Raw genomic sequence first — 20,382 nt, 5'->3', positions numbered from 1 at the left:
CTAAGAAAAATCCAAAGAGGAAGTGCCTTCTATTTTGAAAGCTCCCTGTTCCATTGCATGCCTTCCCTACATTTAAAGGGATATCAACCAGATTCCTTTTCCTATAGCTTCCACATGGTGTGACCAGTCTTTAGACATAGTTTCAGGCTTTTATTCTGAAAAATGAGCGAGAAAGATCACATCGCGTCAGTGGATGACTGGGTGCCAGCAGAGTTTTGCATGCCCTTGCAGCTTGGAGCAGACATTTTCTCTCTCACTCCTATTGAAAAAGCTACGGTCCGGTTGAAATATTATCGATTATTCATTGTAAAAACAACCCGAGGATTGGTTTAAAAAAAAAATTGACATGTTTCTACGAACTTTACGGATGCTATTTGGAACATCCAAAGATCATCAAAGGCAAGCGATTCCTTTTATTGCTTTTCTGACTTTCGTGACCAATCTAATTTGCTGCTAGCTGTTTGTAATGTTTTGTCTGCTTAGAGAGATGTCCTAACATAAACGCTTGGATAGCTTTCGCCGAAAAGCTTTTTGGAAATCTGACACACCAGGTGGATTAACAACAAGCTAAGCTGTGTTTTGCTATATTGCACTTGTGATTTCATGAAAATTTAATATATTTAGTAAATTCATTTGAATTTGGCGCTCTGCAATCCAGCGGATGTTGACGAAAATGATCCCGCTAACGGGATGGGTGTGCCAAGAAGTTAAGCATCTCCAATCAAAATTTAAATCTAGAACTGCCTTCCTGTTTCGCAAGAAAGCATTCGTCACTCATGCTGCCAAACACAGACTTTTTCTATTGTATTATTGATTGTATGTTTGTTTATTCCATGTGTAACTCTGTGCTGTTGTTTGTGTTGCGCTGCTTTGGTCTATCTTGGCCAGTTCGGAGTTGTAAATGAGAACTTGTTCTCAACTAGCCTAACTGGTTTAATAAACGTGAAATAAAAAATAAAAATGTAACAAAATTCTCCTTCGACCTCTCATCAACGTTTTTGCCCACAGGACTACCACTGTCTGGATGTTTATTGTTTTGTCGGCCCATTCTCTGTTAATACTAGTGTCGTGCTTTTTTGACATACTGGAACCGGCGGACCTGTGATCATACCACGCTCAAAGTCGCTTAGCTCACTCTTTGCCCATTCTAACATTCAATCAAACAGAAAGTGAATGCCTTGATGCCCGTCTGCTTGTTTCATATAGCAAGCCACGGCCACGTGACTCAGTGTCTGTAGGAGTGTGTGTGTGTGTGTGTGTGTGTGTGTGTGTGTGTGTGTGTGTGTGTGTGTGTGTGTGTGTGTGTGTGTGTGTGTGTGTGTGTGTGTCTGAGCACTTCTGTGTTTTATAAAGAACTGATTGCACCAATCTTGCTGTATTTCAAGCTCCAGTAAAGACATCCGTCAAAGCAATTACAGTTCCATTCAGTGGCAGCAGCAGCTCTCAGAGCCATGGTTCTGGAAATCTACAGCTAATTATCCTGAATAATTGTCAAAAAATGATTTGCTTCCCCCTTTTTGCAGAGCCAGCAAACACACACACACACACACACACACACACACACACACACACACACACACACACACACACACACACACACACACACACACACACACACACACACACACACACACCGTAAGTCCAGGATGATTTGAATAGAGAAGTTTTATAAACAGATTGAGATAAAATTGCTCGCAGGGCAGACAGAGACACACTAATATACATGAATTCGAATATTCCAATCTTATGAGCTGCTTTGTCAGGATGGAATAGAACGGTGACTAAGAGTGCTCTAAGAGGTAGGTAAACGTACAACTATAATAACACAGTCATAATGACACACACACACACACACCAAAAAACATTTAATTGGGTATTAAGGGAGGACGGAGGAGTCATTAGAACTGCAAGCCACTGACGTCAAAGGGTTCAGTATTAGCTTTAATGATCGATAGTTGAGACACACAAGAGATTGAGTCAGAGTGTGATTCAGAAGACAGACACACACTGAGGATAACAGACACACACTGAGGATAAGTCCTTGACATTACAGCCAAGGGAAGTTAGTCATTCCAGCATTACAACCTATGGAACCTTCTAACCTGTGGTGCTTTTCCCCTACTGAATCCTAGCAACCAGGTAGGAAGCACGTGTTTGACCGGTTCTGCCCTGGGACTCTCTCTGATTGACCGGTTCTGCCCTGGGACTCTCTCTGATTGGCCTTGGCGCACACCTTTTACTAAACACTTTTTTAATAAATATGCAGCTACCAGAGTCATATGGTCATACTGTATATATGATGCATGATATCCAACTCTCTCTGAGAGGCTGAAGCCAGGCAGACCAGACTGTAGTCATTTAGCTCCATATGGGCTTTATGATTGAAACAGCACCTGGTCCACTACTTCCTCTTTTTATCTACCTTAAGTCGCATTTCAGTTTCCTCTCGGCAGCAGGAAAGAGAAAGAGAGAAAGAAAGAAAGAAAGAAAGAAAGAAAGAAAGAAAGAAAGAAAGAGAAAGAGAGAAAGAGAGAGAGAGAGAAAGAGAGAGACAGAGAGAGAGTCCAGAACAGCCTGAGTTTCAGAGCTGAAGTACTTCTCTCCTACAGCTACAGTTTGACCTTCTCAATTCAATAACACTTGATTTGTCCCAAAGGACTGTAGTTTAGCCTGGTCCCCTGATCTGTCCGTGCTGTCTTGCTTACTCCTATGGCATGTTTGACAAAGTCTCCAGACTTGATTCAGACTTTATTGACAGGTCAATAAACTCACCCCTCTGAAGTTGCTTATAGCCTGGAAGAAGACCAGGTAGTTCTTGGAGGGGTCCAGGGGAGTGTTCCAGTAGCCGTTATAGGTGTGGTTGTCCCCCACGGTGAACGGAGTGGCCTCAGGGAGACTGGAGGGGGGAAGCTCAGCCGTGTAGTAGTGGGACTTAGACTGAGCCTCCACCTGGGACGCTGGCACAGGGAAACAGTCTGACCCGCTACCCAGCTCCCTCCTCCTCCTCCTGCTCCTCCTGACCCGCCTGGAACCGTCCTCTTCTACTACCACCACCTGGTACGCACTGCGGGGAGAGGGATCACAACAGACTGATAGGTGATAACTACGCTGGAAACAAATGGCCCTCTTAAAGGGGAAATCTGCATTAGCTACATCCATTTTTGGGCTTGTAAATTAGTTATATAGATTCTTAAAGAATCCAACTTAAAAATGCCTCATGAGCTTTGTTCAACTGTTGTACCCCATCTTAAATGCATGCTCCAATGTTTTACTCCAATGTTTGTAAACCAAGTAACATTCTATAGCCTCAAAACATGGTTAAGACTTTAATTTTGATATCATGGATGGTCAGTCCTTGCATCCATAGCACGGTCTATGAATGCGAGTGCCAGGCCCATCTCTCAGCTTTATAACGAAACAGTGGTGGGGAGAATACTTTATTGTTGTTTCAACTACGGATTGTCCCTTTAAGGTCACCCTTGTAAAAAATGTTCTCAAAGACACTTCCTGATTAAATAAAAGGTGGAATAAAAAAATAAACACAAATCAAATAGCAATGACATTTATTCAAAACATTCCTGTTATACAAGTGAATATATTTATCAAGTGGTAGACATGAGTGACCGTTGTGTGAGGCCTATTACTGTGATTAGTAATGTGACTGTACCTGACTGGTGCTCCTCTGCCCAGCGCTGGTCTCAACAGCACCGTGATGGTGCTCTCTGACTCACTGAGTGGGGCTGGGACATCCTCATAGTCAAACACTGGGGCTGAGAGAGGAGGAAGGGAGAGAGAGGAGATAAAGAGGTAGAGCAGGAGAGAGAGAGTGTGTGTGTGTGTGTGTGTGTGTGTGTGTGTGTGTGTGTGTGTGTGTGTGTGTGTGTGTGTGTGTGTGTGTGTGTGTGTGTGTGTGTGTGTGTGTGTGTGTGTGAGTGAGTGAGTGAGTGAGTGAGTGAGTGAGTGAGTGAGTGAGTGAGAGAAAGAGAAAGAAAGAAAGAAAGAGGAACAAAGAGAGAGAAAGAGAGAGGAACAAAGAGAGAGAAAGAGAGAGGAACAAAGAGAGAGAAAGAGAGAGATAGAACATGAGAGAGAAAGAGGTAGAAAATTATGTTAAAAAGAAAGAGAGAGATATATAAAATTAGGGAGTAAGTAACAAAACAATCACATATAACACAGGAAGTGGGATAAAACCCATTCACATAGACAGCTGCAGGACATTCCCATAATTATTCACAGGGACGATAAGAATCCCCTGTAATTACAATACATCCCACAGCCACACCCCCTTGAACAGGACTGCAGACTGGAACATACCTTGGTGAGCTCCCATCTATGGGGAACACACACACATTGTGTTCCCGTCTCTGTTTACCATTAAAAGATAATTAGCAAAGGAGCAGCCAGCCAATAAAAAACATGAGCTTTCACAGTAAAGAAAGATTATTAATAATCAGCTAAACCAACAGCCTCTGAAATTAAAGGATGCAAGACTTCACTCTCACACAGTCACACGCATGAGCACAGGTTCCTTTCACGCTGTTCCCAGCATGGTTGCCAGGGCGCCAAAACAGCGGAGAAGTTTTGCCTTGCGCTTCAACGCTCTTAGCTGTTGTGGAAATTGATTACTCATATCGCGGAGTCTACCTGGTGTTGTTTTTCCATTTTGGGTCAGAAGAAAAAGGGTTCTTTGGCTGTCCCCATAGGAGAACTGCTTTTTGGTTCCAAGTAGAACCCTTTTGGGTTCCATGTAAAACCCTTTCCACAAAAGGTTCTACATGGAACCCAAGTGAATGCAGGTGAAATCTACGATCCCCTATTGATGTCACTTGTTAAATCCACTTCAATCAGTGTTGATGAAGAGGAGGAGACAGGTTAAAGAAGGATTTTCAAACCTTGAGACAATTGAGACATGGATTGTGTATGTGTGCTATTCAAGTGCCTTTGAACGGGGTATGGTAGTAGGTGTCATGCGCACCAGTTTTGTCACGCCCTGACCTGAGTATTCTTTGTTTTCTCTATATATTTTGGTTAGGCCAGGTTGTGACATGGGTGATGTATGTGTTTTGTACTGTCTAGGGGTTTGTAGGTTTATGGGGTTGTTTACCATCTAGGTGTTTATGTATGTCTATGGTTGCCTAGATTGGTTCTCAATTAGAGGCAGCTGTTTATCGTTGTCTCTGATTGGGAACCATATTTAGGCAGCCACCTTCTTTGGGTATTTCGTGGGTTATTGTCTATGTGATGTTGCATGTTTGCACTCAGTATTTATAGCGGTCACGTTCGTTTTGATATTTTGTTTGTTTGTTTAGTGTACTTCGTGTTTGTTTTCATCTATCATTAAAATGTATTCACATCATGCTGCGCTTTGGTCTCCTCACTACAATGATCGTGACAGGAAAGCCCACCAACAATGGACCAAGCAGCGTGGTAACGACCAGCAGCAGCAGCGGCAAAGAACGCACACTCATGGACTTAGGAGGAGATTCTGGACGGCGAAGGACCCTGGGCACAGCCGTCCCAAAGCAGAGCTGGAGGCAGCGAAAGCAGAGAGGTGCCGGTATGAGGAGGCAGCAAGGCAGCGTGGCTGGAAGCCCGAGAGGCAGCCCCAAACATTTCCGGGGAGTGTGGTGAAGCAAGGTAGGAGACCTGCGCCAACTTCCCGTGCTTACCAGAGAGAGAGGGGGACCGGGCAGGCACCGTGTTATGAGGCGGAGCGTGTGCATAGCCCGGTGCGGTAAATTCCAGCTCCTCGTATCGGCCGGGCTAGAGTGGGCATCGAGCCAGGTGCCATGAAGCCGGCTTTACGCATCTGGTCTCCAGTGCGTCTCCTCTGGCCGGCGTACATGGCACCAGCCTTACGCATGGTGTCCCCAGTTCGCCAGCACAGCCCAGTGCAGGCTATTCCACCTCGCCGCACTGGCCTTGCTACCGGGAGCATTCAACCAGGTAAGGTAGGGCAGACTCGGTGCTCAAGAGCTCCAGTGCGCCTGCACGGTCTGGTCTATCCAGTGCCACCTCCACGCACCAGCCCTCTGGTGGCAGCCCAACAGGTGCTCCCGCCTGTCCAGCGCTGCCAGAGCCTTCCTCCTGCCCAGCGCTGCCATAGTCTCCCATCTGTCCTAAGCCGCCAGAGTCTCCCATCTGTCCTGAGCCGCCAGAGTCTCCCGTCTTTCCTGAGCCGCCAGATTCTCCCGTCTGTCCTGAGCCGCCAGAGTCTCCCGTCTGTCCTGAACCGCCAGAGTCGCCAGTCAGCCAGGAGCCGCCAGAGCCGCCAGTCAGCCAGGAGCCGCCAGTTAGCCAGGAGCCGCCAGAGCCGCCAGGAGCCGCCAGTCAGCCAGGAGCCGCCAGAGCCGCCTGTCACGCCGGCGATGCCGGAGTCGCCCTCCTGTCCGGAGCCGCCAGAGTCTCCCTCCTGTCCGGAGCTGCCAGAGTCGCTCCTCAGTCCAGAGACGCCTTTCCGTCCAGTGGCACTCTCTACGATGATCTTCAGTCCGGGGCCCGCTGCGAGGGTCCCTGCTCCTGAGGCGCCACCTAAGTGGGCCAAGACTGAGGTAGAGCGGGGTCCACGTCCCGCACCCGAGCCGCCGCCGTGAAGGAGGCCCACCCGGACCCTCCCCTTTAGATTAGGTTTTTGCGGCCGGAGTCCGCACCTTTGTGGGGGGGGGTACTGTCACGCCCTGACCTGAGTATTCTTTGTTTTCTCTATATATTTTGGTTAGGCCAGTGTGTGACATGGGTGATGAATGTGTTTTTGTACTGTCTATGGGTTTGTAGGTTTATGGGGTTGTTTACCATCTAGGTGTTTATGTATGTCTATGGTTGCCTAGATTGGTTCTCAATTAGAGGCAGCTGTTTATCGTTGTCTCTGATTGGGAACCATATTTAGGCAGCCATCTTCTTTGGGTATTTCGTGGGTTATTGTCTATGTGATGTTGCATGTTTGCACTCAGTATTTATAGCGGTCACCTTCGTTTTGATATTTTGTTTGTTTGTTTAGTGTACTTCGTGTTTGTTTTCATCTATCATTAAAATGTATTCACATCATGCTGCGCTTTGGTCTCCTCACTACAACGATCGTGACAGGTTTGAGTGTGTCAAGAACTGCAACGCTGCTGAGTTTCGCGCTCAACAGTTTCCCATGTGTATCAAGAATGTCCCACCACCGAAAGACAGCTGTGGGAATCATTGGAATCGACATGGGCCAGCATCCCTTGTAGAACGCTTTCGGCACCTTGAAGAGTCCATTCCCCGACGAATGGAGGCTGTTCTGAGGGCAAATGGGGGTGCAACTCAATATTAGGAAGATGTTCCTAATGTTTTGTACACTCAGTTGAGGTTAAACCCAAAAATATTAGACAGAGTAAGAGTGCAACATACACATTCATGACTAGTACTAACTCAGTATGGAGAAACTGGAGAAGGTGTGTAGTATGGCTGGATTCAATACCTTCAACCGCAGGATAGAAAACCAAGCCTTTGTAAATGTATGAATGACCGAGTTTGAAGACCAATGAAGAGAGCACACTTTCCTTTATTGTGGTGGGTTTAAGAGGGCATGTTAGAGAAATACATGAATAGAGTTAAGTGGAAAGGCGAGAGAGAGAGGGGCTGAGAGAGAGATGAGACAGGTCAGAGGTGACAGTTGCAGTACTTTATCCACAGCAGCTCACAGGTCATGGGTCAAGAACTGACTGTGGCTCAATAGAGAAGACCTGTACAACCACACAAAAGTGAAGGAGATGGACAGAGCCAGTGGGATTTATCCAGCCATACATGCTCCACCATGATGTTATTTCATACTTTAATGCCACAATCTGTAATTTGTTTTACAGCCAAACTCTTCATGAATTTAAATGGTCATTGAATAGCAGTGACTATTGCAGATTGTACATTTAAAGGGGTGGAAAAGCCACCGGTCGTTAACTTGCCTCCTCATGCAATAGATTTATCTTGATTCTAGAGTGACTCACTCAACTAACTGGACATTAATTCCCAGTAAATGGTATTATTTCTCACGAAACGGGGGAAAGAAGAAATGCAAATCGGACACCCAGGTTCTGCTATTGTCAGGTGCTTTAGAAAAGTTGAAAGGCTACCTACCCCACACCGTGTTTGGAAACAATCATACTGTATATTTATTTGTGTGCCAAAGTTCAGGCCTCCCGGTCTTGCTCTGACACAGGTTGTGAGGATAGAACATTAGTGCAAAAATAGGTATGGGATCATTCACAAGCTCACTGTGTGGGAGAAGGGAACATATTTCTTTGAACAAGACCCAGGAGCCCAATGCTATCCTGATGCAGTGAAAAATGGTGAAAAATAATCTAAACATAAAGTAAGCTTTTGAAACATCTTTTTGTGGACCTACCACATTTTTGCTTACACAGAGTCAGTCACATCTCTCAGGACAGAACAAGGAACAAGTCATCAAGTCAAACAACCCACAGCAACCCCTCTAGTCTACCCCCAGCTTCATTCTCAGCCCCAGCCCTAACCCTGAGGCGTCAGTCATTGCTTATTCCATAGAACCTCACCGGAGATGTTGGTGGTGATCTCAGTGAGGGCGGTCTGTCCGAAGCCCTTGGCGGTGCGAGCTCTAACAGACACCAGGTAGGTGGTGCCGGGGTGTAGGCCAGAGAACATGTGGTATGTTTCGTTTCTCAGTTTGGAAACGGTACGGCGAGGGCCTGGTACGTTGATACCTGGGTCAGATGACTCGATGCCCTGATAACTGATCTGGGGGACCGGGAACAAAACACAGACAAATAGGGTCACAATGCTGTGTTGTTGTTGTAGTAAGAGTATTGTTCTTCTAACAGATTTAGGAACAATGAACAAAACACAAACCATAGAATCACAATGAGTAGTCTTTGATGACAAACTGTGAACATAGATGAATCAAAATGAGACTTGATTCCGCTACCTAAGATCATTTGATAGGTGTTGTTATTGTTGTTAGTGTTATTGTTCTTGGAGGAGAGAGAGATGTTTTGCTGTGGGTTGTTTCAATGTGGGAAGTCAAGCAGATATTTTACAAATGAGGTGGTGTTACTGTGTCTCTGACTGTGCCTGCCTACCAGGCACCCCAACCCACAGTGACACCATGCAGCCCAGAATGAGATCATTCCTGTTATCATCATGTGTTACTGAAGGAAGCACTCAGAACATCTCCTCTGTCACCACACAGACAACCAACACACCCCAATTATTTCTGCTGCTGTTCTTTTCTGCTTCACTCTCCTTTCTTTTCTCAGAGACCCCGTTCTCAGTGCCTCTCTCTTCTAATGTTCTTCTCTTCTCTTCTTTCCCTCGCTCTCCTCCCCCATCTCCCTTCTCTCTCTTCCCTCCCTTCTCTCTCTTCTCTATCCTCTCTTCTCTATCCTCTCTTCTCTATCCTCTCTTCTCTTCTTTCCCTCGCTCTCCTCCCCCATCTCCCTTCTCTCTCTTCTCTATCCTTTCTTCTCTATCCACTCACCAGGCAGCTCTGACATGTCCTTGTTTCCCATTCTCCTCTCTCCTGATTCATCTGTCTATTCTCACTCCTCCATTCCTCCCTTCTTTCACACACTGCCTAAATTCATCTTCCCACTTCTCATCATCTTCTCCCTATTCCTACTGCATCTTCCTTTTCCTTTCTCAACCTTCAATATCTATCTTCATTCTATCTATCAGTCTCTCTCCATCTCACTATTTACATGTCTCATGCAGTACTTTATCCACAGCAGCTCACAGGTCATGGGTCAAGAACTGACTGTGGCTCAATAGAGAAGACCTGTACAACCACACAAAAGTGAAGGTGATGGACAGAGCCAGTGGGATTTATCCAGCCATACATGCTCCACCATGATGTTATTTCATACTTTAATGCCACATCCTGTAATTTGTTTTTACAACCAAACTCATCATTCATTTAAATGGTCATTGAACAGCAGTGACTATTGTAGATTGTACATTTAAAGGGGTGGAAAAGCCACAGGTCGTTAACTTGCCTCCTCGTGCAATAGATTTATGTTGATTCTAGAGTGACTCACTCAACTAACTGGCCATTAATTCCCAGTAAATGGTATTATTTCTCACGAAACGGGGGGAAAAAGGAAGAAATGCAAATTGGACACCCAGGGGCTGCATTGTCAGGTGCTTTAGAGAAGTTGAAAAGCTACCACACTCCGTGTTTGGAAATTATCATACTGTATATTATGAGGCTAAAACATTGGTGAAAAATAGGTATGGGATCATTCACAAGCTCACTGTGTGGGAGAAGGGAACATATTTTCCTTGAACAAGACCCAGGAGCCCTATGCTATCCTGATGCAGTGAAAACGTAAACATAAAGAAAGCTTTTGAAACATCTTTGTGTGGACCTACCACGGCAAATCTGACCACGACTCCATTTTGTTGCTCCCAGCCTATAGACAGAAACTAAAACAGGAAACGCACGTGCTCAAGTCTGTTCAATGATGGGCCGACCAAACTTCAAGATTTCTTCGATCATGTGGACTGAGATATGTTCCGGATAGCCTCAGACAACATTGATTTATACGCTGATTCGGTGAGCGAGTTTATTAGCATGTGCATCGGTGATGTTGTACCCACGTTGACGATTAAAACCTTCCCCAACCAGAAACCGTGGATTAATGGCAGCATTCGCACAAAACTGAGAGTGCGAACCACTGCTTTTAATCATGGCAAGCAAACACGACCAAATACAAACAGTGTAGCTATTCCCTCCGCAAGGCAATCAAACAAGCTAAAGGTCAGTATAGAGACAAAGTAGAGTTGCAATTCAACGGCTCAGACACAAGACGTATGTGGCAGGATCTACAGACAATCACAGATTACAAAAAGAAAACCAGCACCGTCGCGGACACCGACGTCTTGTTCCCAGACAAACTAAACAACTTCTTTACTTTCATTGAGGACAATATAGTGCCACTGACACGGCCTGCTTCCAAAACCTGCGGGCTCTCCTTCACCGCAACCAACATGAGAAAAACATTTAAATGTGCCGGCCCAGACGGCATCCCCAGCCGCGTCCTCAGCATGCGCAGACCAGCTGGCTGGTGTGTTTACGGATATATTCAATCAATCCCTATCCCAGTCTGTTGTACCCACATGCTTCAAGAGGGCCACCATTGTTCCTGTTGCCAAGAAAGCTAAGGTAACTGAGCTAAACGACTATCGCCCTGTAGCACTCACTTGCTTTGAAAGACTAGTCAAGGATCATATCATCTCCACCCTTCCTGACACCCTAGACCCACTCCAATTTGCTTACTGCCCCAATAGGTCCACAGACGACCAATCACAATCACACTGTACACTGCCCAAACCCATCTGGACAAGAGGAATACATATGTAAGAATGCTGTTCATCAATTACAGCTCAGCATTTAACACCATAGTACTCTCCAAACTCTTCATTAAGCTCAAGAACCTGGGTCTCGACCCCGCCCTGTGCAACTGGGTCCTGGACTTTCTGACGAGCCGCCCCCAGGTGGTGAGGGTAGGAAACAACATATCCACCCCGCTGATCCTCAAACCTGGGGCCTCACAAGGGTGCGTTCTCAGCCCTCTCCTGTACTGCCTGGTCAACCATGACTGCGTGGCCATGCACGCCTCCAACTCAATCATCAAGTTTGCAGACGACACAGCAGTGGTAGGCTTGATTACCAACAACGACGAGACGGCCTACATGGAGGAGGTAAGGGCCCCTGGAGTGTGGTGTCAGGAAAATAACCTCACACTCAACGTCAACAAAACCAAGGAGATGATCGTGGACTTCAGGAAACAGCAGAGGGAACACACCCCTATCCACATAAACGGGACAGTAATGGAGAAGCTGGAAAGTTAAGTTCCTCGGCGTACACATCACAGAGAAACTGAAATGGTCCACCCACACAGATAGTGTGGTGAAGAAGGGGCAACAGCGCCTCTTTAATCTCAGGAGGCTAAAGAACATTGGCTTGTCACCGAAAACACTCAAACTTTTACAGATGCACAATCGAGAGCATCTTGTGGGGCTGTATCACCGCCTAGTACGGCAACTGCTCCGCTCACAACCGCAAGGCTCTCCAGAGGGTAGTGAGGTCTGCACAACACATCACCGGGGCAAACTAACTGCCCTCCAGGATTCCTACACCACCCGATGTTGCAGGAAAGCCAAAAAGACCATCAAGGACAAAAACCACCCGAGCCACTGCCTGTTCACCCCGCTATCATCCAGAAGGTGAGGTCAGCACAGGTGCATCAAAGCTGGGACTGAGAGACTGAAAACAGCTTCTACCTCAAGGCCATCAGACTGTTAAACAGCCATCACTAACATGGAGTTGCTGCTGCCAACATACTGAATCAAATCTCTAGCTAATTTAATAATAAAAAAATGGATGTAATAAATGTATCACTAGTCACTTTAAACAATGGCATATCTTCTCATATTTATATACTGTACTCTATACCATCTACCGCATCTTGCCTATGCCACACGGCCATCGCTCATCCATATATTTATATGTACATATTCTTATTAATTCCTTTACAATTGTGTGCATAAGGTACTTACATTTACATTTACATTTAAGTCATTTAGCAGACGCTCTTATCCAGAGCGACTTACAAATTGTTGTGAAATTGTTAGATTACTTGTTAGATATTACTGCATGGTCAGAACTAGAAGCACAAGCATTTCGCTACACTCACATTAACATCTGCTAACCATGTGTATGTGACCAATACAATTTGATTTGGTTCGATTTTTGCTTACACAGAGTCAGTCCCATCACTCAGGACAAAACAAGGAACAAGTCATCAAGTCTACCCCCAGACTCATTCTATCAGTCTCTCTCCATCTCACTATTTACATGTCTCTTCCTTTTCAACATACTCTCTCTCTGTCAGAGCAGACTCCTCAGGCCCAGACCTGTCTCTGGGTGGACACCTTTCATTCATTCAGCTGTGTCACCACAGCCTGCCTGTAAGCTCTAAGAGTTGGCTACAGAGGCCTGTGTCGGAGGTGACCAGGGACATATATACGCCAAGATGTATTATTAATTAGAAGCATTTAAAGTTGCCCCCCATGTGAAAGTGTCTCTTCGGCAAATAAGTAATTATACTGCTTATCTATATATAATTGCAGTGCTGCAGTCAGAGGCTCAGCTCGTCTCATTAGCATGGGAACATATACGGAGGCCTGAACTGGGGGTGGGGGGGGCCTATTAATGATCAGGGCGGATGTAAACTGTATTGCACGGGCAGACAACTAGATTCAGATTCTGATTATTGTTGAAGAGGATGGTCGGGGGGCCGGAATATCATTTATAATGATTTGTACAAGGCAAATTGACCACAACTAAGTCCAAAAACAGACTGTATTTCAAAATAACAAATATTTAATACATTGATTACATTGAGACATGATCACCTCTCTTTTTTTAAATTGAAATACTTGAACAGATTTCCTTAATTAAATACATTTTTTAGCTGAATTCCCAGTGATTTGAGTATTTTTGGACCAAAACATTTACAAAAAAAAAAAAACAACACAACACAGTGGTCTGTGTCAAGTTGAAGGAAATTAGAGATAGAGATAAATATCAGTAAAATAAAGACAAAAAATATGAATAGGGGAGAAAAAGAAAGAGAGAGATCAAGATTGAGTCCGAGCTAGCTATGTGATTGCAAAAAGGTAGACAGACGGAAAGTTGAGGGCATGTTCCATACCTCATACTGTGTGATTACCCCATTGGGCTCCACAGGCTCCTCCCATTTCAGAAAGATCATATCGTCCAATGGAGTGAAGGTCAGTGACTCTGGGGCAACGCCACCAGGAACTGGAAGAGAAAACACAACAGAAACATTCTGAGAACTCATAGTTGATTGCGTAGGGGGTCCTATGGGAAGGAACTGATTACGGATATCTGGTTTCCAACCCTAGACAGGCAAATCGAATTGAGGACCAGAAGATTTGGGGAGTGTTTGCCTGGGTGGAAGATTGCATGTGTGTTTGTGTGTACATCTGAGTCTGATTGAAAGATGTCGCTGCTACAGTTCATGCAGGTTTCTTCAACTAACAAGCTCCTCTGATTGTCTAGCTGTCTGTCTGGCTCTGAGGCTGTGGCTCAGATGGGTAAAGTCTAGAGCACTGCCTTGTGGCTGACAGTTCACCTCTTTGGGTTCAGGGGGCAGTATTTTGACGTCCGGATGAAAAGCATGCTACTCAGGCATATGCAAATAATTGGTAGATTTGGATAGAAACACTCTAAAGTTTCTACAACTGTTAAAATAATGTCTGAGAGTATAACAGAACTGAAATGGCAGGCGAAACCCCGAGGACAAATCATCCCCCCCAAAAAACATTTCAGCATAACACTGATATCAATTGCTGGCACTATTAAAATAAGACGAAATCCTCCCGATTGCAGTTCCTAGGGCTTCCACTAGATGTCAACAGTCTTTAGAAAGAGTTTCAGGCTGTTTTTTTTGAAAAATGAGGGAGAAGTTGTAGTTTTTCTAAGTGGCTCCCATTTTGGCTGTAGTGTTTCCAAGCGTGTGGAGGAAAGAGCGTTATTTGTTATTTGTCTCCGGTAAAGACAATAACAATTCTCCGTCTTAAATTGTATCATTTACTTGCATATTAGGGTACCTAAGGTTTGATTATAAATGTTGATTGACTTGTTTGGATACGTTTATTGGTAACGTTTGAGATGAATTTTGTATGCATTTTGAAGGAGGGCATCGGTGGATTATTGACTGAAGCGCGCCAGCTAAACTTGAGTTTTTATGGATAAAAAGAAGGACTTTATCGAACAAAAGGACCATTTGTAATGTAGCAGACCTTTTGGAGTGCCAACAGAAGATCTTCAAAGGTAAGGCATATAATATATCACTATTTCTGATTTTCGTGTCGCAACTGCCTGGTTGAAATATGATTTGTCATGCATCTTTGTGCGGGGGACTGTCCTCAGATAATCGCATGGTTTGCTTTCGCCGTAAAGCCTTTTCGGAATCTGGCACCTTGGCTGGGTTGACAAGAAGTTAAGCCTTCTGGGTTGTCCAGTTACTCTGCAATTTTCACTGGATGTTGGCCAGGTGGGACACTACTGTCCCATGTATCCATAAGATTAAACCTGCTCTGTCCTCTCACATATATTTTCAAGAATGTTAAATATTTAAATGTTGTATTTTTGAATTTCGCACTCTGCAATTTCACTGGATGTTGGCCAGGTGGGACACTACCGTCCCACGTATCCATAAGATTAAACCTGCTCTGTCCTCTCTCTCTCTCTCTCTCTCTCTCTCTCCACAACAGACCTGAGAGGAACACAATGGCCGCAGTGTAATGGCAGGGCCAAGCAGGGAAATGGGCATCCAAACAAGAAACCCAACTGGGTCTGAGACTTTGTTTGAGACAGGGACTCTTGTTTTAACATGGGGATTAGGGACTAGCAGTCAATGGATCTAATAGAGGCCTGTAAAATCAGGCCGCGAATGTGTTGGAGACACAGTTGATAGGTTCAGGGACAGAGTTGGGGAAAGTTCAACAAGCCCTAGAAATGAATAATGGCTTGTGGTTGTCTGGGACTCATGAACTCTGGGTTGAATCTGTGCTTCCGTACGTGTGTGTTTGTGCCAAAAAACAGATGTAATTTTATTAGGTCTCCCTGTAGTCTTTTTCATTATTTTCTCTTGCCCAACGAGAGCTCTGGAAGGGGAAGATAGTGGAGAGAGTCTCTCTCTCTCTCTCCCCTCTCCCTCCCTCTCTCTCCAAGTGCTGCTGTTCAAATGACTATGAAATATATTACATTATATTGCAGGAGCACATTGTCCTCAAACTCATGGGAGGACCTTGCAATTTGGAGGTTTCCAAATGCAGCCAATTTCATACTCATAAAATATATTGTACTGTAACCTTGCTCGCTCTCTCTCTGTCTCCCTGTCTTTCTCTCTCTCTCCTCTCTCTCATGGGTGAAGAACTGCTGTGAGCAATGTTTCATTGTCTCTCTCTCTCCTCTCTCTCATGGGTCAAGAACTGCTGTGAGCAACGTTTCATTGCATAGTACATTTTCTCTGACCTATTTCTTCAATTCATGTAGGGGAAATGTATATTAAAATGTGCTTAATCCACTGTTGTATACAGGAACATGTTAGGAGAAAAAACAAGCAAACTAATTTCACCATTTCGCTGGTGGCCATGACTCTGGCTGACTGATTAATTTTTAATCTGCTTTCATTTAAAAGGCTTATCTTCCATTTAGTTATGCTGATCCTGCTTATTTTTCAAGTCAATACGTGTTTTTTCGCCCTCTTACTGTATTTAATAACTGGAAGCAGGATAACTTAGTGTACCAGTGTACCAGCACACAATCATAGTGTACCCAGCACACAATTCTACAATACTTATATGCCTACTTCAAGCTACTCAGTGAGGAAAGTATAGTCGGTTATACAACCTTGATTATATAGAAAGTAATAGCAGTATTTTTTATATCTATCAAACCACTATAAAAATGCCAATCAATGAATTGGGTTCTGCCACTTAAATTGGATCCAATTCCACTACTCAATACATGGTTACGTAGGTCACTGCATTGACTACTACTGGGTCCAACACTCTGGGTTTCTTATCAATTACAATGCATGCTAGGTAATAAAGTTCACTCACTGTCCTCCTCCGTCTGGAAGGTGACCTCTCTGCTCGTCTTCTTGCCCAAGACTATAACTTTACAATGCATGTTGGGTAATAGAGTCCACTTACTGTCCTCCTCAGTTTGAAAGGTGACCTCTCTGCTCTCCTTCTTGCCTTCTGGGTTGTCCAGAGCCAGTCGGACGTGGACGGATCGGAACGGGGGCAGGTCCCTTAGGGTGAAGTGTGATTGGTTCCTCTCCACAGAGAGACACTCCCTCACTGTGGCGTTGTTCCCTGCGCTGCCCCCTGCAGGCGTGGAGTAGCGGTAGCAGAGAGAGACAGAGTAGGTATGGCAGCGCGTCAGGTTGTAGCCGAGAGGTTCCCACTGTAAGGTTAGTTGACGAGGCTGAATTTCTGTCGCTGTGAGGCCTCGCAACGCACGCATGGGCTCTGATGGAGAGATGGAGGGAGGAGAGAGGGAGGGGGAGATGGAAGGGAAGAGGGGTGGGTGGGAGAGTGAGCCAGAGGGAGAGAAAGAGACAGAGAGAGAGACAAAGAAAGACAGTGTGAGATGGAGTGATGAAGAAAAATAGAAAGATAAGGAGAAATAGACAGACGGTTGGTTAGATGATTACTTTCTAAACTCACCACAGGAAGCTGGATAAAGATTAAAAACACCCTGGAGAGACTGGGAAGAAGGGAGGAGGAGGGAGCGATGTACAACAATAACACATTATTAATATAATCTCACGCATCCTTTAATTCTTACAGAGCACAGGCTGCTCAGCTCCAGATCCAAAGGCGATGCCCTATTAGCTGAGATGATGGGATATGGAACTTGCTAATTACTGATGCCATGTGTGAGACTGGGGTGATGGATCCCTGTGTCCCTGTCATGATGATGTCTAACAGGACCATATCTGCCAGACTGCAGTCACAGATGCTGCTAAGGTAGAACCTATTCCCTCCAATAGTGCACTACTGGGACCTGGTCAAAAGGAGAGCACTATATGCCATTTGGGATGAGAAGACCATTAGGAAGGCTGCTATATGAAATCATGGCTCATTATTAGATTAATCACACTACCACCCACCCAGGCTGCCCTCCCCGTCTCTGTCTGTTTGTCTGTCCAGCAGCACACCCCCTCGCAGCCCACACAAACACCACTGCAGCCGACAGACATCCAGGCCCACAGACTCAGGTTGATGAGACTAATCAAAGGGATAAGCCAGGGGCGGGAGAGAGGAGGGTGGACGGAGGGGTGGATGGCATGGAGGGGTATGTCCAACTGGCTGTCAGCCCCCTTCTGGGCTCTGCTGGATCCAGCTCATCTCCTCTCTCCCTCCATCTTCCTCCTTTTCCCTCTCGTCTTAAACCATGTCAGTGAGCTAACAGTGAGGACATGGGGTCAACTGTTGTTATGAACACAATCAGCCTCGCTCTACTCCGACATACAGGTCACACGGTGTTACAGATACAATCACAGCATCAGGAGGGAGAGGAAGGAGGGAGGGATGGGTGGAGGAGAAGTCTGGTAGTGCCAGTTGGACCCATCATTGAGTCACTGTCATGGGTTAAGAGAGGTTAAAGCCTCTGACGTTTATAGAAAGAAGCTGGGTGATACACATCTATGCCGCAGGGGGAGAGATGGAGGGAGGGAACGGTCTAGTTAAGTCGTGTCATGAAAAAAATATCTGCCTGTTTCCAATTTGCCCAATGTGCCTCCCCAAAAGACCAAAGATTGCAGCCAGAGATGTTGTACTCTTCTTTGTCCCCTGCAATGAGTGAGGTAAACTGGTGACATGTCTGAAATACACACTGAGAATTATTTATTAGAATATCGGACGTTAGTATTCAAATACTAGTGTGAATATTCATTTTTGCTAGCTAGCTAGCTTATCTAGGCTACTCCAGTCAAGACAGGCACTGTTATATGGGATGATTAATAACGTGGCTGCTACAAGTTAGGTAGTCTTGGCTGTAGCCGAGTAGCATTTCTCTCTCTGCCTCCATCTACTCGCTCCCATTTCACCAGCACGGAACCTCCACAGCTGTAGCACTAGAGCCTCAGTCTTTCCCTCGCACAGCATTGCTCAGGTTAAAAACGTAACTTTAAAAACACATGAATTTCCAATATCCGACAAAAATTCATGATACTATTCAAATAGTGAAATGATTTCATACCCCGATTGCTATTCTACAACAGTTAAAACTTGAGAATGATTCATCAAAAGCCTTCTTTCTGGGGACATTGGTGAATTAAAACATATTCTAAAAAAAAAAAAAAGATTAACTGAAGGTAATTGGATGAACATGTTTTTCAGGCAAGGGCTGTTGTAGTTTCCTGTTTCTAGCCCAAAAACGTTCTGTGCTGGACAGGAAGAGGGGATATGAGACAGCTTGATCTAGAGCATGAGTGTCCAATCCAGCCCGTGGGTAGTTATATATATTTTACTCTATATTTATTTTATTTTATATATCTACACAGTGCATTTGGAAAGTATTCAGACCCTTTGACTTTTTTCACATTTTGTTACTTTTACAGCCTTATTCTAAAATTTTAAAAAAGTAAAAAAAATCATCAATATACACACAATACCCCATAATAACAAAGCAAAAACAGTTTTGGGGCAATTTTTGCAAATGTATAAAAAAAACCTGAGACAGTTACATAGGTATTCAGACCCTTTAATCATTACTTTGTTGAAGAACCTTCGGCAGTGATTACAGCATTGAGTCTTCTGGGGAATGACGCTACAAGCTTAGCACAGCTGTATTTGGGGAGTTTCTCACATTCTTCTCTGCAGATATTCTCAAGGTTGGATGGGGAGCGTCGATGCACAGCTATTTCCAGGTCTGTCCAGAGTTGTTCGATGGGGTTCAAATCCAGGCTCTGGCTGTGCCACTCAAGAACATTCAGAGACTTGTCCCAAAGCCACTCCTGCATTGTCTTGGCTGTGTGCTTAGGGTCATTGTCCTGTTGGAAGGTGAACTTTCACCCCAGTCTGTGGTCCTAAGCACTCTGGGGCAGGTTTTCATCAAGATTCATCTTTCCCTCAATCCTGACTCTTCTCCCAGTCCCTGTCACTGAAAAACATCCCCACAGCATGACACTGCCACCAAAATGCTTCACTATAGGGATCGTGCCAGGTTTCCTCCAGATGTGATGCATGGCATTCAGTCCAAAGAGTTAAATCTTGGATTCATCAGACCAGAGAATCTTGTTTCTCATGGTCTGAGATTCCCTTAGGTGCCTTTTGGCAAACTTCAAGTGGGCTGTCATGTGCCTTTGACTGAATAGGGGCTTCCATCTGGCCACTCTACCATAAAGGCCTGGAAGGTTCCAGAAACTCTGGAGCTCTGTCAGTGACCATCGGGGTCTTGTTCACCCCACTGACCAAGGCCCTTCTACCCCAATTGCTCAGTTTAGCTCTAGAACGAGTCTTGGTGGTTCCAAACTTCTTCCATGACAGCCTAGGAACATTGTGTTAACTGCCTTGTTCAGGGGCAGAATCATATCCAATCAATTGAATTTACCACAGGTGGCCTCCAAGTTGTAGAAACATCTCAAAAATGATCAGTGGAAACAGGATGGACCTGAGCTAAATTTCAAGCCTCATAGCAAGGACTCTGAATACTTATGTAAATAAGGTATTTCTGTATTGAATTTTTTATTCATTTGCAAACATTTCTAAAAACCTGTTTTAGCTTTGGCATTATGGGGTATTGTGTGTAGATTGAGGAGGAAAATGTATTGTTTAATC

General features: G+C 44.9%; 1 protein-coding gene across 3 annotated transcripts in view; it reads right to left on the bottom strand.

Moving 5' to 3' along the window:
- The window catches only part of LOC135549808 (receptor-type tyrosine-protein phosphatase U-like), a 291,896-nt gene that overhangs the window by 63,042 nt on the left and 208,472 nt on the right, over positions 1-20,382 (bottom strand). For all 3 annotated transcript variants that reach the window (XM_064980123.1, XM_064980124.1, XM_064980125.1), the window contains exons 9-13: positions 16,747-17,067; positions 13,713-13,822; positions 8,535-8,736; positions 3,668-3,770; positions 2,773-3,064 (exon numbers count right to left, since the gene is read on the bottom strand). In XM_064980123.1, the coding sequence (XP_064836195.1) occupies positions 2,773-3,064; positions 3,668-3,770; positions 8,535-8,736; positions 13,713-13,822; positions 16,747-17,067 (1,028 nt within the window). The remainder of the gene's footprint in view (positions 1-2,772; positions 3,065-3,667; positions 3,771-8,534; positions 8,737-13,712; positions 13,823-16,746; positions 17,068-20,382) is intronic.

The sequence above is a fragment of the Oncorhynchus masou genome, chromosome 12 (assembly GCF_036934945.1).
Source record: "Oncorhynchus masou masou isolate Uvic2021 chromosome 12, UVic_Omas_1.1, whole genome shotgun sequence".
NCBI classification, from domain to species: Eukaryota; Metazoa; Chordata; class Actinopteri; order Salmoniformes; family Salmonidae; genus Oncorhynchus; species Oncorhynchus masou.
The sequence above is the reverse complement of the archived record's forward strand: the minus strand, read 5'-3'. Positions and strand labels throughout refer to the sequence as shown.